Source organism: Anomalospiza imberbis, chromosome 22 (assembly GCF_031753505.1).
Source record: "Anomalospiza imberbis isolate Cuckoo-Finch-1a 21T00152 chromosome 22, ASM3175350v1, whole genome shotgun sequence".
Lineage (NCBI taxonomy): Eukaryota > Metazoa > Chordata > Aves > Passeriformes > Viduidae > Anomalospiza > Anomalospiza imberbis.
Window position 1 is genome coordinate 8,217,773 of NC_089702.1, and position 12,402 is coordinate 8,230,174.

The 12,402-nt window shown below is 70.3% G+C and overlaps 2 protein-coding genes across 2 annotated transcripts; one reads left to right on the top strand and one right to left on the bottom strand.

Moving 5' to 3' along the window:
* Nucleotides 1-217: 217 nt before the first annotated feature.
* NCKAP5L (NCK associated protein 5 like) lies at nucleotides 218-8,731 on the top strand. The gene is given in 14 exon segments (XM_068212559.1): nucleotides 218-326; nucleotides 3,594-3,635; nucleotides 3,737-3,843; nucleotides 4,150-4,218; nucleotides 4,327-4,365; nucleotides 4,449-4,568; nucleotides 4,655-4,768; nucleotides 5,183-5,704; nucleotides 5,706-6,916; nucleotides 6,990-7,143; nucleotides 7,220-7,298; nucleotides 7,382-7,666; nucleotides 7,804-7,943; nucleotides 8,296-8,731. Coding segments are annotated over 14 exon segments (3,213 nt in total). The 5' UTR covers nucleotides 218-232; the 3' UTR covers nucleotides 8,533-8,731.
* Nucleotides 8,732-9,212: 481 nt separating this feature from the next.
* On the bottom strand, nucleotides 9,213-12,382 carry TMBIM6 (transmembrane BAX inhibitor motif containing 6). Its single transcript, XM_068212632.1, has 10 exons — nucleotides 12,254-12,382; nucleotides 10,831-10,932; nucleotides 10,637-10,745; nucleotides 10,421-10,541; nucleotides 10,261-10,309; nucleotides 10,040-10,137; nucleotides 9,868-9,947; nucleotides 9,660-9,760; nucleotides 9,502-9,574; nucleotides 9,213-9,398 (listed from the first exon to the last, which is right to left on the bottom strand). The coding sequence occupies exons 1-10, from the start codon at nucleotides 12,349-12,351 to the stop codon at nucleotides 9,375-9,377; spliced, it is 855 nt and encodes a 284-aa protein (XP_068068733.1). The 5' UTR covers nucleotides 12,352-12,382; the 3' UTR covers nucleotides 9,213-9,374.
* Nucleotides 12,383-12,402: the final 20 nt, after the last annotated feature.

The following is a 12,402-nucleotide window of genomic DNA, read 5'->3' on the forward strand; positions in this document are numbered from 1 at the left end:
CACGATTTCGGTCTCGGCTGCCGTGGCCGGGGGGAACGGGGGGCCGGTTCCATCCCGGGGCAGCCGCCATCGGGTGCTCGGTACCGATTCCCGCCGGGAGGAAGGAGGGGCGGGGGTACCGGCTCCGTTTCGGGCGGTTCCGGGGATCACGGGAAGGGGGGATTCGGGGGGGGTGCCCGGGGCGCGGATTGGCGGCGGCGGGCGCGCAGGGCGGGGCCGGCCCGGTGGAGCCATGACGTCACCGCCGCCGCCGGTCCCGCCCCGGTCCCGGTCCCAGCCCCGGCCATGCCGCCCCGGCCCCGGCCCTGGCCCCGCCGTAGCCCCCGGTGAGTCCGGTCGCTCCGCGGCGAGGGGCAGGCGGGGGGACCGGGGGGGTCGGGCCGCTCCTCGGGGGCACCGGAGGCGCGGGGGCATCCGTGGCCTCCGGGCACCGGATCGTGCCGTGGGAGGGTGGGGGTTGAGCCCGGGGAAACGGCGGGGGTGGCCCGGTCGGTGGTGTTCCGCATGTCCCCGGTGCATCCCCGTTGTGTCCTCGGCTCTCCCCGCTGTCCCCGGTGCATCCTGGGGTGTCCCCGCTGTCCCCAGAGCATCCCGGCTGTCTCTGAGGTGTCCCCACTGCGTCCTGGCTGTCCCCAGTGTGTCCCCATTGCACCCGGACTGTCCCTGGGGTGTCCCCGGTGTCCCCATTGCACCCGGACTGTCCCTGGGGTGTCCCCGCTGTCCCCATTGCACCTCGGGTGTCCCTGGGGTGTCCCCAGTGTCCCCATTGCACCCCGGCTGTCCCTGGGGTGTCCCCAGTGTCCCCATTGCACCCCGGCTGTCCCCATTGCACCCGAACTGTCCCTGGGGTGTCCCAAATGTCCCCATTGCACCCCGGCTGTCCCTGGGGTGTCCCCGGTGTCCCCATTGCACCCCGGCTGTCCCTGGGGTGTCCCAAATGTCCCCATTGCACCCCGGCTGTCCCTGGGGTGTCCCCAGTGTCCCCATTGCACCCCGGCTGTCCCTGGGGTGTCCCCAGTGTCCCCATTGCACCCCGGGTGTCCCCATTGCACCCGGACTGTCCCTGGGGTGTCCCAAATGTCCCCATTGCACCCCGGCTGTCCCTGGGGTGTCCCCAGTGTCCCCATTGCACCCCGGGTGTCCCCATTGCACCCGGACTGTCCCTGGGGTGTCCCCAGTGTCCCCATTGCACCCCGGCTGTCCCCATTGCACCCGGACCGTCCCTGGGGTGTCCCAAATGTCCCCATTGCACCCCGGCTGTCCCTGGGGTGTCCCCAGTGTCCCCATTGCACCCCGGGTGTCCCCATTGCACCCCGGCTGTCCCTGGGGTGTCCCCAGTGTCCCCATTGCACCCCGGGTGTCCCTGGGGTGTCCCCAGTGCACCCTGACTCTCCCTGGGGCATTCCTGATGTCCCCGCTGCATCCTGACTGTTCCTGGTATGTCCTGACTGCATCCTGACTGTCCCTGCGGTGTCCTCAGTGTCCCCCACTGCATCCCGGGTGTCCCTCACTGTCTTTCATCCCACCCACCGGTCCCCAGTGTCCCCAGTACACCCCAGCTGTCCCCTGCGTGTGTCTCTGTTGTCCCCACCACATCCTGACTGTCCCTAGTGTCCCCACCGCATCCCTGGCTGTCCCTGCGTGTCCCTGGTGAGTCCCAGCTGTCCTCGATGTGTCCCCGCACCCCCGAGGCCATTTCTCTAGCACATCCCACTTGTCCCCGGTGTATCCCGGCTGTCCCCAGGGTGTCCTTGCTGTCCCCGGTGCATCCTGGCTGTCCCTGGAGTGTCCCCAGTGTGTCCTGGCTGTCCCCAGAAGAGCTCAGCAGGGCTGGGGACACTCGGGGCTGTCACCCCTGTCCCTGGGCTCGGCATGGGGACCCTGGTATGGGGCAGGCCAGGGCCAGCCCGTCACAGCCACGCTGGCACGTCCTGGGCTGCGGTTTGGGCACGTGCCGTGTCCCCACGCCGTGTCCCCACGCCGTGTCCCCACCGTGCCCGGGGCAGAGTGACTGGGGGTACTGGGGAGGGGACACGAGTGGCCCCGGCGGTGCCGGAGCCGTGTCCCCCTCCCCACAGGGACCCTCGCGCTGCCCCCGCGGGGCCCCACGCTGGGGGAGGGGATGGCCGCGCTGTCCATCTGTCGAGGCCCCCCCCGGCTGTACCCGCCGGGGGCTTGGGGGGGCCGCGGGCTGCTCTTCCCCTCCAGACAGAGCCTCACTTCCCCCCGTGACGCAGCCGGAGCCGCCGGCCCCGGGGCCGCTTCCTGCGCGGGGGGCAGGCGAGGGGCCCACGGGCACCTCAGGGACAATGGGGACCACAGGGACCCGCGTGGGTTCGCCCCACGGGCTGCAGGGGACGGGGACAGCACGTGCGAGGTCTGGCCGTGCACCCCACACCTTCCCCTTGTCTCTCCATCACCCCCAGTCTCTCTTCTTGTCTCCCGCATCACCCCCAAACCCTCCTCTTGTCCCCTCCGGTCTCTCTCGTCCTGCCGAGCCCCCCCCTCCCCGCCGCGTTGCCGTGGGGTCCGGGTGAACCGGGGACGCGCGGCCCCGTGTGAACCCCAAAACCCCAAACCTCACCCTCGAGGGGCGGGGGGTAGAGGCCACGGCCGGGGGTCACGGCTCGGCTCCGCGCCTGCAGCCCCGTGGGGCTCCCCGAGGGGTCCCGGGGCTCCGGGCAGTCCCTCCAGAGGGTGCGGGATGCCCTGTGGGGATCCCTCCGTGCTCTGCCCTGTCCCTCCGGCGGTGCCCGGTGCCGCGGGGGGATTCCCGGTGCTTCCTCGCCCGGGATGATTCCCGGGGTGCCGGTGCCGTCGCTCCCGGGGGCCCCAGCGCCGGTTCCCCGGGGCTGGCGCTGGCGGAGCCGCGCACCGGGGGAGGCGGCGGCTCCATCCCAGCTCCTCCCCGGCCGCGGCGGGAAGGCGGAGCTGCCGCCGCCGCCTCCCAACAATAGCGCGGCCGGGCCGGGCCGGGATGGAAACGCCGCCGTCACCGGGACCGGCCCCAGGGCCGCTCTGAGCCGAGACCGGCGGCGCCGCCGGGAGCCCCGGGCGTGAGTACGGGCCGGGGCCGGCGCTCAGCGCAGGGACGCAGTGGCACCGGCGGCGGGGGAAGCCCGGGGTGGAGCGGGGGGTGTGCGGCACTGGGGGGGGGCCCGTCTGAACGCCGGGGGTCCTGTGCACCGGGGCTGCGCATCCCGGTGCCCCGGGGCCGGGGTCAGCCCCGGCGGTGCTGCGTATCCCGGCAGCCCGGAGGTGCTGCACATCCCGGTGCCCCGGGGCTTGTACCGATTCCGGTCCCGGTGGTCCTGCGCATCCTCGTGACCCTGTGCCGATGGCGGTGCCGGTCCTTCGGGCACACCGGTGCCCCGGGGCTGATGCCGGTCCCGCTCCCAGTGGTGCTGCACATCCCGGTGCCCCAGGGCTGGTCCCGGTCCCGGGCGTTCTGTTCATCCTGGGGCCGATCAGCTTCCCCTGTACCACCGGGAAGGAGGGGGCAGCAGGAGGGGTCCCTGCGGCTCCTGGTGCGGAGGGGTCAGGACTCGGCCTTGGAGGCTCCATCCCCTCCTCAGCCCCGTTCTCCCTGGCAGGTGACACCGCACAGGTTCGGGGCTGGGGACATCCAAAGCCAGGTAAGGAAGGGCCGGGCTGTGCAGGGCCTGGGGGTGCCTCAGGCCAGGTGCCACCGGCCAGGGGCCAGCAGGGACCCCGCGGTGATGCGTGTCCCCCGCAGCAGCGATGTCGGAGAGCGTGGCCAAGGCGCCGGGAGCCGGGAGCCCAGCGGCGCTGGGCGAGACGGGCACCAGCCATGAGCTGCTGCAGCGCCTGCGGGAGCTGGAGGTATGCAGGAATGGGACCACCAGGACACGGGACCACTGGGCAGCTGTGACTGGTGCCACCAGGCAGCCGTGGCCACTGAAGCCGTGGCCATGGTCACCGTGCAGCCAGTGCCAAGAGCCAGCCCGTGGCCAGCATCACGGAGCCACAGTTGCACTTCCCAGTTTTCCATGGCCCTCGTGTGCCACTGCTCCTGGGGTAGCCACATCCTGCCATGTGTGGTCCTGAGTCCCACCAGGAGACAGAGGGTCTGCTTGGTGCCACGGGGATGTCCCCTGTGTCCCCTGAGCTGTCCTTGCTCTGTTCTAGGCAGAGAACTCAGCCCTGGCCCAGGCCAATGAGAACCAGCGGGAGACGTATGAACGGTGCCTGGACGAGGTACTGGAGAGCACCCACACACGCAGGACACCTGTGCCCACGTGTGTGCTGGGGCGGGAGGCTGCGTGCGCCCTGTGCCCCACCCCAGACCTCCCCTCTCCTCCCCAGGTTGCCAACCACGTGGTGCAGGCACTGCTCAACCAGAAGGTGGGTGTCAGGAGGGTGTCAGGGGGCTGGGAGAACGCTGAGGGGCTCCGGGGGTCCTGGCTGACCCCCCACACCCTGGCCAGGACCTGCGTGAGGAGTGCATCAAGCTGAAGAAACGTGTCTTCGAGCTGGAGCGGCAGAACCAGGTGCTGAGCGACCTGTTCCAGCAGAAGCTGCAGCTCTCCACTGGGTCCCTCCCCCAGGTGTGCCTGGGGCTGCATCGGGGCTGGGGGGTAGGCACGGGGCAGACCACCCCCAGAGCTTAACCAAGCATCTCTCTCCTCTCCAGCTGCCGCTGCACCCGGTGCCAGCGCCCCCAGATGTCCCGGTCACCCCCCAGCCAGGCTCTGCTGAGCAAGAGCCACCCCCGCTGCTCCCTGGCCTCTGTCTGTCTCTGCCTGAGGTGGGTACCAGTGTTCCAAACCCATTCCTGTCCTGGTGTCCCCCTCTCTGGGCAGTGCAACCCCTTTCCCCATTGTCTATTCCCAGTGTGTGGTGTCACCAGGCCTGTGACATGTGGCTTCCCAGGCCCACGGTGTCCTGTCCTCCCTGGATCTGTGGTGTCCCCATCCAAGTGCCTGTGGCACTTTCAACAGGGTCCCTGTGGTCCCTGTGGTGTCACCTCTCCAAGTCCATGCTGTTCCACCTCCCCAAGCCCCTCCATCTGTGATGTCCCTGGCTCCAAAACCCATTGCCCCAGATGTCCCTGTCCCCATTATGTCCCCATCCCAAAGCCTATTGTGTCCTCTCCCTCTGCTTCCAGGGGGCTCAGTGCCAGGTGCTCACCTGGTGAGGTGATGGCACCCTGTTCCCACAGGTGCTGCCACCAGTGCCATCGGGCAGCCCTGGGCTCAGCCCCGGTGCCCCGCCCCTGGACGCCCTGTCCCCATTCTTCAAAAAGAAAGCCCAAATCCTGGAGGTGCTGCGCAAGCTGGAGGAGACAGACCCGCTCTTGGGACCCACCCCGGCCTCCCCCGGCTCCCCCGAGCCCTGCGCAGCGCTGGGTTGGCCCCCTTGCCCGCTGCGGGGGCCGGGGGCTGCAGGGGGCTGGCGGGGCACCGAGGGCAGCCCCTGCTCCTCTCCCGAGGAAGGGGGGCCGCCGCGGGGGGCTCTGCTCAGCGCCTTGGCCGAGCGGCTGCTGCGAGGTGAGGGGGGGGGCTGCTGCCGGCGCAATGGGGAAGCCCCCGGGGGACCCCCCCGGCAGCGGCGCGGGGAGCACCCCGCTTTCCTGGGACTCTACACGCCGGGCGAGGAGAGCCCCGAGGGGGGCTTCACCCCGCTCTCACCCGGCGGGGTCCCCAACCCCCTGCCCTCCCCAACAAAGGTGCTCAAACTGCCGGCCCCCCCCCGGGGGGCTGCGCCTCAGCCCCCAGCTCGCCCACCCCTCCAAGATCCCCTGTCGCGGCGCCCACCCCGAGGCCTCCCCGGTGCTCAGCCGCCGCCCATCCCCCGATGCCGCCCCAGAGCCCGGCTCCACCGAGCCCCCCGCCTTCCCCCACCCCCGCACCTTCGAGGCGGTCGAGCAGCCCCCCGGGCCAGCGGGACCCGTGGCCGGCGGGGAGCGGGCGGCCGCTTCCCCCCCCAGCTCTCGCCGTGCCACGGGGGGCTCGGCTCCCTGCCGCCGCCCTGGCAAGAAGCCCGCCGAACCGGGCTACCTGCCCTTCAAGGAGCGCCTGGCCGCCCTGGGCAAGCTGCGGGGGGCTGAGGGCCGCGAACCGCCCGGCCCAGGGCGGCCCGAACGGGGCCATGGGGCCGAGCTACGCCCCCCGCCCCGGGGGGGTTTGGGGGGCAGCCTGAAGCACCCCGAGCCAGCGCACGGCGCGGAGCCCCTGGCCCGCTGCTACTCCTCCGGCTCCATGGGGGACCCCGGCAAGGCGGGGGGCAAGGGCCGCCCCAGCAGCGGCCGGACCCCCTCACGGACCCCCCCCACGCCCCCCGCCAAGGCCTCCCGCAGCCCTCACGGCAGCCCCACCAAGCTGCCCACCAAGGCGGGCAAAGCCGGGCCACCGCGGGGCGAGGAGGCAGCGGGCGCCAAGGCGGGCGGGGGTCCCCACAAAACCCCCGCAGACCCCGCAGAGCCCACGGGGCCGGCGCCGAGCGCCGCGGGGCACTCGGCCATCGAGGAGAAGGTGATGAAGGGCATCGAGGAGAACGTGCTGCGGCTGCAGGGGCAGGAGCGGGCGCCGGGCGCCGAGGCCAAGGGCAAGGCAGCGGGGCTGGCGAGCTGGTTCGGGCTGCGGCGCAGCAAGCTGCCGGCGCTCAGCCGACGTGGGGACGGCGGGCGCGGGCGAGAGTGGGCTGGGACCCCCGCGCCCCTTCGCCGAGAGGTCAAGCTGGCCGCCCGCAAGCTGGAAGCCGAGAGTCTCAACATCTCGAAGCTGATGGAGAAGGCGGAGGATCTGCGGAAGGCGCTGCGGGAGGAGCACGCGTTCCTGCAGGGACTGGCGCTGGAGAAGGGGCGGCCCCGTGGGCCCCCGCGAGGCCCCGGCCCCCTCCCTGTCATGTACCAGGAGGTGACGGCCGAGACCTTCATGCAGCAGCTGCTGGACAGGTCAGCTCCCACCTGGGTCCCCTCGGGGTGGGGGTGAGGGTGGGGTGTCCCCCTGATCGCTGCCTCCCCCCAGGGTGGACGGCAAGGACGTACCCTACGAGACCCGCCTGGAGCACAAGCGGGAGCTTTGTGACCTCCGGAGGGTCCCCCCCGACGCCAAAGAACCCCGGCTCTGCCGCCCGCCCCGCAACGGCATCGTGGGACATCTGCGGGAGCCCTCGGACAAGGTGAGGACCCCGCGGCGGCCCGCAGGCCTCTGCTCCGGGGGGACCCCGCAGCCGTTCAGCCTCTGCATCCCCGCAGGTGCCTGACGTGGGGCTCCGGGATGAGCTGCCGTCCGACGAGAGCTTGTCCGAGTCGGGGACGGCGCAGCATTTCGCCGGTGAGGGGGTGATGGGGAGGTTAGGGCGCAGAGGGGGCACCAGATGGGCTCCCTGGCACTGACACCCCCCCGTTATGCCGCAGCCTGCGGGTCTCTGACGCGGACACTGGACAGCGGGATCGGGACGTTCCCGCCCCCCGACTATGGGGGGGTCCCCGCCAAGAGCACCCCCAAACCGCGGGGCCGCCCCGAGCCGCTGCCAGCAGCCGTGCCAGCTGCCGTCACCAAAGTGCCGCGCAAGGCCCGGACGCTGGAGCGGGAGGTGCCCAGCGCCGAGGAGCTGCTGGTGCCGGGAAAACACCGGAGCGCTCCGGGCTGCCGCCTCCCGGCGCCCCCCAACTCGCACGGCCACCGCGCCGCACCCCAAGGTGGGTGTCCCGTCCTCGGGGACACCCGAGGTGTCCGGTGAGCACCCGCCCTCGTTGAGGTGCAGCGGGGGCTCGCGGCGGGGAGATGGGAGGCGTGGGGGCCCTGCAGGTCAGCGCTGCCCCCGTTGTTCCCGCAGACACCGGGGATGACGCCAGGAAGCCGCGGCGTGTCCAGCAGAGCAAGAACTGGACCTTCCCCAACGCCAAAGCCTGCGGTGCTGCTGACCCCTTCGTGTGCCCCCCCGGGGGGCTGGAGGGGCTGCATCGGCCTGCGCAGGTAAGGGCAGGTTGTGGGAGCCCCGAAATCCTGGAGTACCCCAAAACCTTGGGGTGGGGTCCCCAAAACTCCAGAGTAAGGACACTGAAACTCTGGAGCAGGACCCCAAAACCCCGGCAGAGGGACCCCAGACCCTCCTGCCCATGCTGTGGGGATGAAGCCATGGGGAGAGGATGTGGGGGGAACACTCACCAGAGTTCCGTGATCATTTGTCACATCCTCATTTGCCTCGCGGTGCTGGGGGGGATTTAAAGTGGCCCTGGAGGGGCGCAGAGGTTCCCCGCCACCGGGGAGGGATGGATGCGGCTGTGTGCCACAGGCAGCCCCCCCTGCCCACGCTGTCCCTCCCCAGGCCCCCGTGTGCAGCCCGGCGGGGCATCGGGGGGCATCCCCGGAGGCTCCCCCACCGCTGCCCCCCGCCCTGAGCACTAGCAGCAGCCGGACCCCCAGCGCCTCAGACGTGGGGGACGAGGGCAGCACGGAGGCGCGGTCCCGGGACGGGGGGCACGGCCCCGCCGGGCTGGAACACTCCGAGTCCCTCAGCGACTCGCTCTACGACAGCCTCTCCTCCTGCGGCAGCCAGGGCTGAGCCGCCCCGGCCCTGCTCCCACGTCTTCCACCCCCTCCCCGCTGCTCCCGCTCCTGCTCTGAGGGTGCTGCCCGGGCTGGGAGTGTCCGGTGTGTGTCGCTCCCTCTCCCGGCTCTCTCCGATGGTGCTATGGCCCTGTACAGCCCCCGCCGATGGGTTTTTAACTCAATAAAGCCGCCCCCCCAGCCCGGGTTATTTATATATGTGGTGGTGCAGCCGCTGTGTCCCCGCGCCCCGGGGAGGGACAGGGGGATGTGAGGATGGAGGGTCAGATGGACGGACAGACACGGGGGACGGAAAGAGGGGGACAAGAGTTTGGAGTCTGAGCGATTTATTGAATCATCCCGGTGTACAAAGAGCGGAGATGGCGGGACTGGGAGCGCTGGGAATGCCACGTCCCCACGGCCCCCTCCCAGCACACCTTCATTTCTTGGCACTGGTGCTGAAGGGGAGGCTCCACCAATGAGTTTGGCTGAGGGGGGGTCCCACCAACAACCCCCCGGGGGCTGGTTTTGGGGCCTCACGGCCTCCCGGGGAAGGGTAACACCCCAGGTGGGGCTGGACAAACCTCTGAGGAAAGAGGACACATGGGTGACCACTCCAAGGGCCACAGGCCGGGGGGAACCAGGGGGAGCCAAACTCCAGCAGGATCCACAAATTGGCTGGTTTTTAATCAAAAAAAAAAAAAAAAAAAAAAAAAAAGCTGAACGAGAGAAAAACCCACGAGGTGCGAAAGCTTCTGGCTGCTTCCTCGGCAGCAAAGCGCAGCCCCTTTAATGACAGAGAGGGACAGGAGGGGACATGGGGACACAGGGGTGGCTCCGCCTCGGCCCAGAGCCGCTTCACTTCTTCTCCTTCTTCTTGTTCTGCAAGAGGAGAGTGGCCACGGTCACCATGGGCTCTGTCCCTCTGTCCCCCACGCCACGGGGCAGCTCTGTCCCCCTGCCCTGCCCAGGGCCCCTCACCTACCTCGGCCATGCCCAGGATCATCAGGAGCTCCCGGAAGATGTTGACAAAGTCGAGGAAGAGATCAACGCAGTGCCTGGGAGAGGGAGGGAGGGAGGGAGGGATGCTCAGTGGGGGCCACCCTGCCCCCTGTGTCACCCCCCCGTGTCCCCAGCACCCACCAGATGTAATCCTTGTCCCCGCTCTCCGCCTTCTCAATGATGAGCTGCGTGTCGAAGAGCACGAAGCCGCACATGATCATCAGAGCCACGTACAGGTTGGCCTGCGGGGGTAGAGTGGCATCAGGTGGGGACAGTCCCCTCCCTGCTGGTGTCACCCGTCTGTCTGTCCACCCTCAGCAGGTGGGACGGCAGCTGGAAGGGGACTCACCGTGAAGAGCCAGGTGGATCTCACAAAGGCGTTAATCAGAGAGGAGAGAAGCATCAGGGAGAGGCCAGAGAGCAGGAAACCTGCAGGGCGAGGGCGTCAGGGCCAGGTCCGGGGAGAACCCCCCAACAGGGGATCCCCAGCCCCCCCCGAGCCCTCCCCAAAGCCCCCTCACCTCCTAGGTAGAGGTAGCTGCGGCGCCGGGCATACAGGGCGCTCAGCGAGAAGCAGGCGAAGATGGTGGCAGTGCCCAGGAAGGCAGTGGGGATGATGCTGGGGGCAAAGAGAAGGGGGTCAGGGGGTTTTGGGGGCAGCTGGGGGGGCATCGGGGGGGGGGACAGGATCTCTGTGGCAGCTGGAGGTGGGGGATGGGGTCTGTGGGGGGGTCTCCCCTACCTGGGGTTGATGGAGATGCACATTTGCAGGAGGGGTCCCAGATTGATGCCTGGAAGGACAGAACTGGGTGTCACCAGAGCCATTCTGGGGGGCTTCATCCAGCCCCTCTGCAGGATTTGGGGTCCCATGGGATGTGGGGGTAGTCCCAGTGCCCACCTACCCGTGAGGAAGGCGAAGCCAACCAGCATCCCCAGCCTCTTCTGCTCGGTCTCGCGGCTGTGAGGGGTGGCCGTGAGCCAAACCATCAGCCCCAGTGCGCCCAGGCCAGTCAGGAGCCCAAACTGGGAGAGGGAGAGACAGGTGAGGGCTGGGCTTCGCCTCACCTGGGTGCTGCAGGGCTGGGGGTGCCACCTGCAGCCCTTCAAAGGTCCCTCACCTGGAAAAAGTGGGTCACCACGTTGATGTAGGCGCCCGCAGCTGCCACGAACATGCAGATGGCAAAGCTGCCATAGACCCTCTTCAGGTGCTCCTGGGTGGAGGCCGAGCTGTGGGTGAGGAGGGGCTGGTGAGGTGGGCAGGGAGGGCTGGCACAGCCCCCCGAGCCCCCTGCCCTGCCTGTGTGTCACTCACATGTGGGAGAACTTGAAGAGGGCATCAAAGTTGATGCTGCGGTCGAAGACGTTCATGGTGCCAGGCTGGGATGGGCCCACGGCCGCTCCACAGGGCTGCAAGCTGCGAGGGGAAGCGGGGTCAGGAAGGGTCTGGAGCTCACCCAAAGCTCCCAAACTTCCCCCAGGAGCCGAGCGAGAGCCCAGGAGCCACGGAGCAAGCGGCGGGAGCTGCCGGGGCTCCGGAGCCTTCCTTGTCCAGCTGGTGCAAGCACTGCCGGCTGTTGCGAGACCAGGGGGCCCCGGGGTGTTGCAGGGCTGTTGCAAGGCCAGGGCAGCCCGCAGGGATCCTGCAGCTCTGCTCTGAGGCCAGAGGAGCTCCTGAAGAGCGCCCGGTGCCGTGGGAGCACTGCCGGCAGCTGGAAACGTCTCTGTGCCAGGTGACTATTAGTGCCCGTAATGACGTCCCCAGAGGTGGCTCTGGCAGTGGGAGGCTCCCGGCAGGGCTTCCTCCTCCTCATCTTCCTCCCCCTCCTCCTCCTCCTGGTCCAGCCGGCTCGGCCGGCTCTGTCCCCTCTGGCACCTGCTGGAGCCAGACCTGCCCAGCCAGTGGCATGAGCCAGCCGTCCCCAAGGGGTGGAGGGGACAGAAGGGATGGAGGGGACAGAAGGGATGGAGGGGACAGAAGGGATGGAGGGGACAGAAGGGATGGAGGGGACAGAACAGGGCCCGCAGGTGGGCACTTCAAGCAGCCGCCCTGGCAGAGAGGAGGGTGCGGGAGAAGGGCCCCATGGTGCCGCACCGGCACGGCCCAGGGGGGGCACAGGTCACAGCTCAGCACCGGGACAGTGACACAGGGCGGCACTGGACCGCTGCCACCCCTGGGCTGGTGCCACAAAGCCCCGGGGACGCCCCGGGCCAGAGGGCAAGGCAGAGGAGGAGCTGCGGCCGCGGGGACAGGGCCCGGCGGGGGTGTGTGTGAGACAGGGGTGTGACAGCCCCCCCTCCCGGGGGTGACAGCCCTCCGGCCCCAGTGACAGGCGGCTTCACCGGGCAGGGCCCGCTCACAGCCGGTCCCGGGCCCCGAGCCGCCCTCCCCGCCCCCAGCGCCGCTTTCGCTTTCGCTGCTGCCGCCCCTGTCAGCTCCCAGCGACCTTTACCCACCCGCTGCCCCGGCCCTTCCCCCGCTCCGCCGCCGCGCTACCCCCGGCTCCCCCTCTATCCTCCCGTTAGAACCGGGCCGAGACCTCCGGGGCCCAACCCGTGCGCGCCCCCTCCCTCCCCCCCCTCCACGGGGCCTGCTGGGGGCGGGACCCCCGCGGGCCGCCCGGGCTGAGATCTGGGGGTGTTGTGGGGGTCGCCGCGGGGTCCGCAGCCGCCCTGGGACCCCCGGGGCTCCCCCGGGGCTGCCCCGGGCCCGCCCCGCCCGCGCCCCCCGCCCGCACCTGCGCCGCGTCCGCCGTCCGTGCCAGGCCGCGAGCTCTGCGCCACGCCCCCGCCGCTCATTGGCCGAAGCCCCGCGTAGCCCCGCCTCCCGCCTCATTCCATTGGCCGTCGTCACCGCCCGGGGCGGGGCCGCCCTCCAGCGGCCGTC

Coding starts and splice junctions, on each gene's coding strand:
- TMBIM6 (XM_068212632.1), bottom strand. CDS start 12,351: ATGAGGCGGGAGGCGGGGCTACGCGGGGCTTCGGCCAATGAGCGGCGG. Junction 10,542..10,636: donor TGGTGACCCACTTTTTCCAG/GTGAGGGACCTT, acceptor TCCCTCTCCCAG/TTTGGGCTCCTGACTGGCCT. Junction 10,138..10,260: donor TGCATCTCCATCAACCCCAG/GTAGGGGAGACC, acceptor CTTTGCCCCCAG/CATCATCCCCACTGCCTTCC.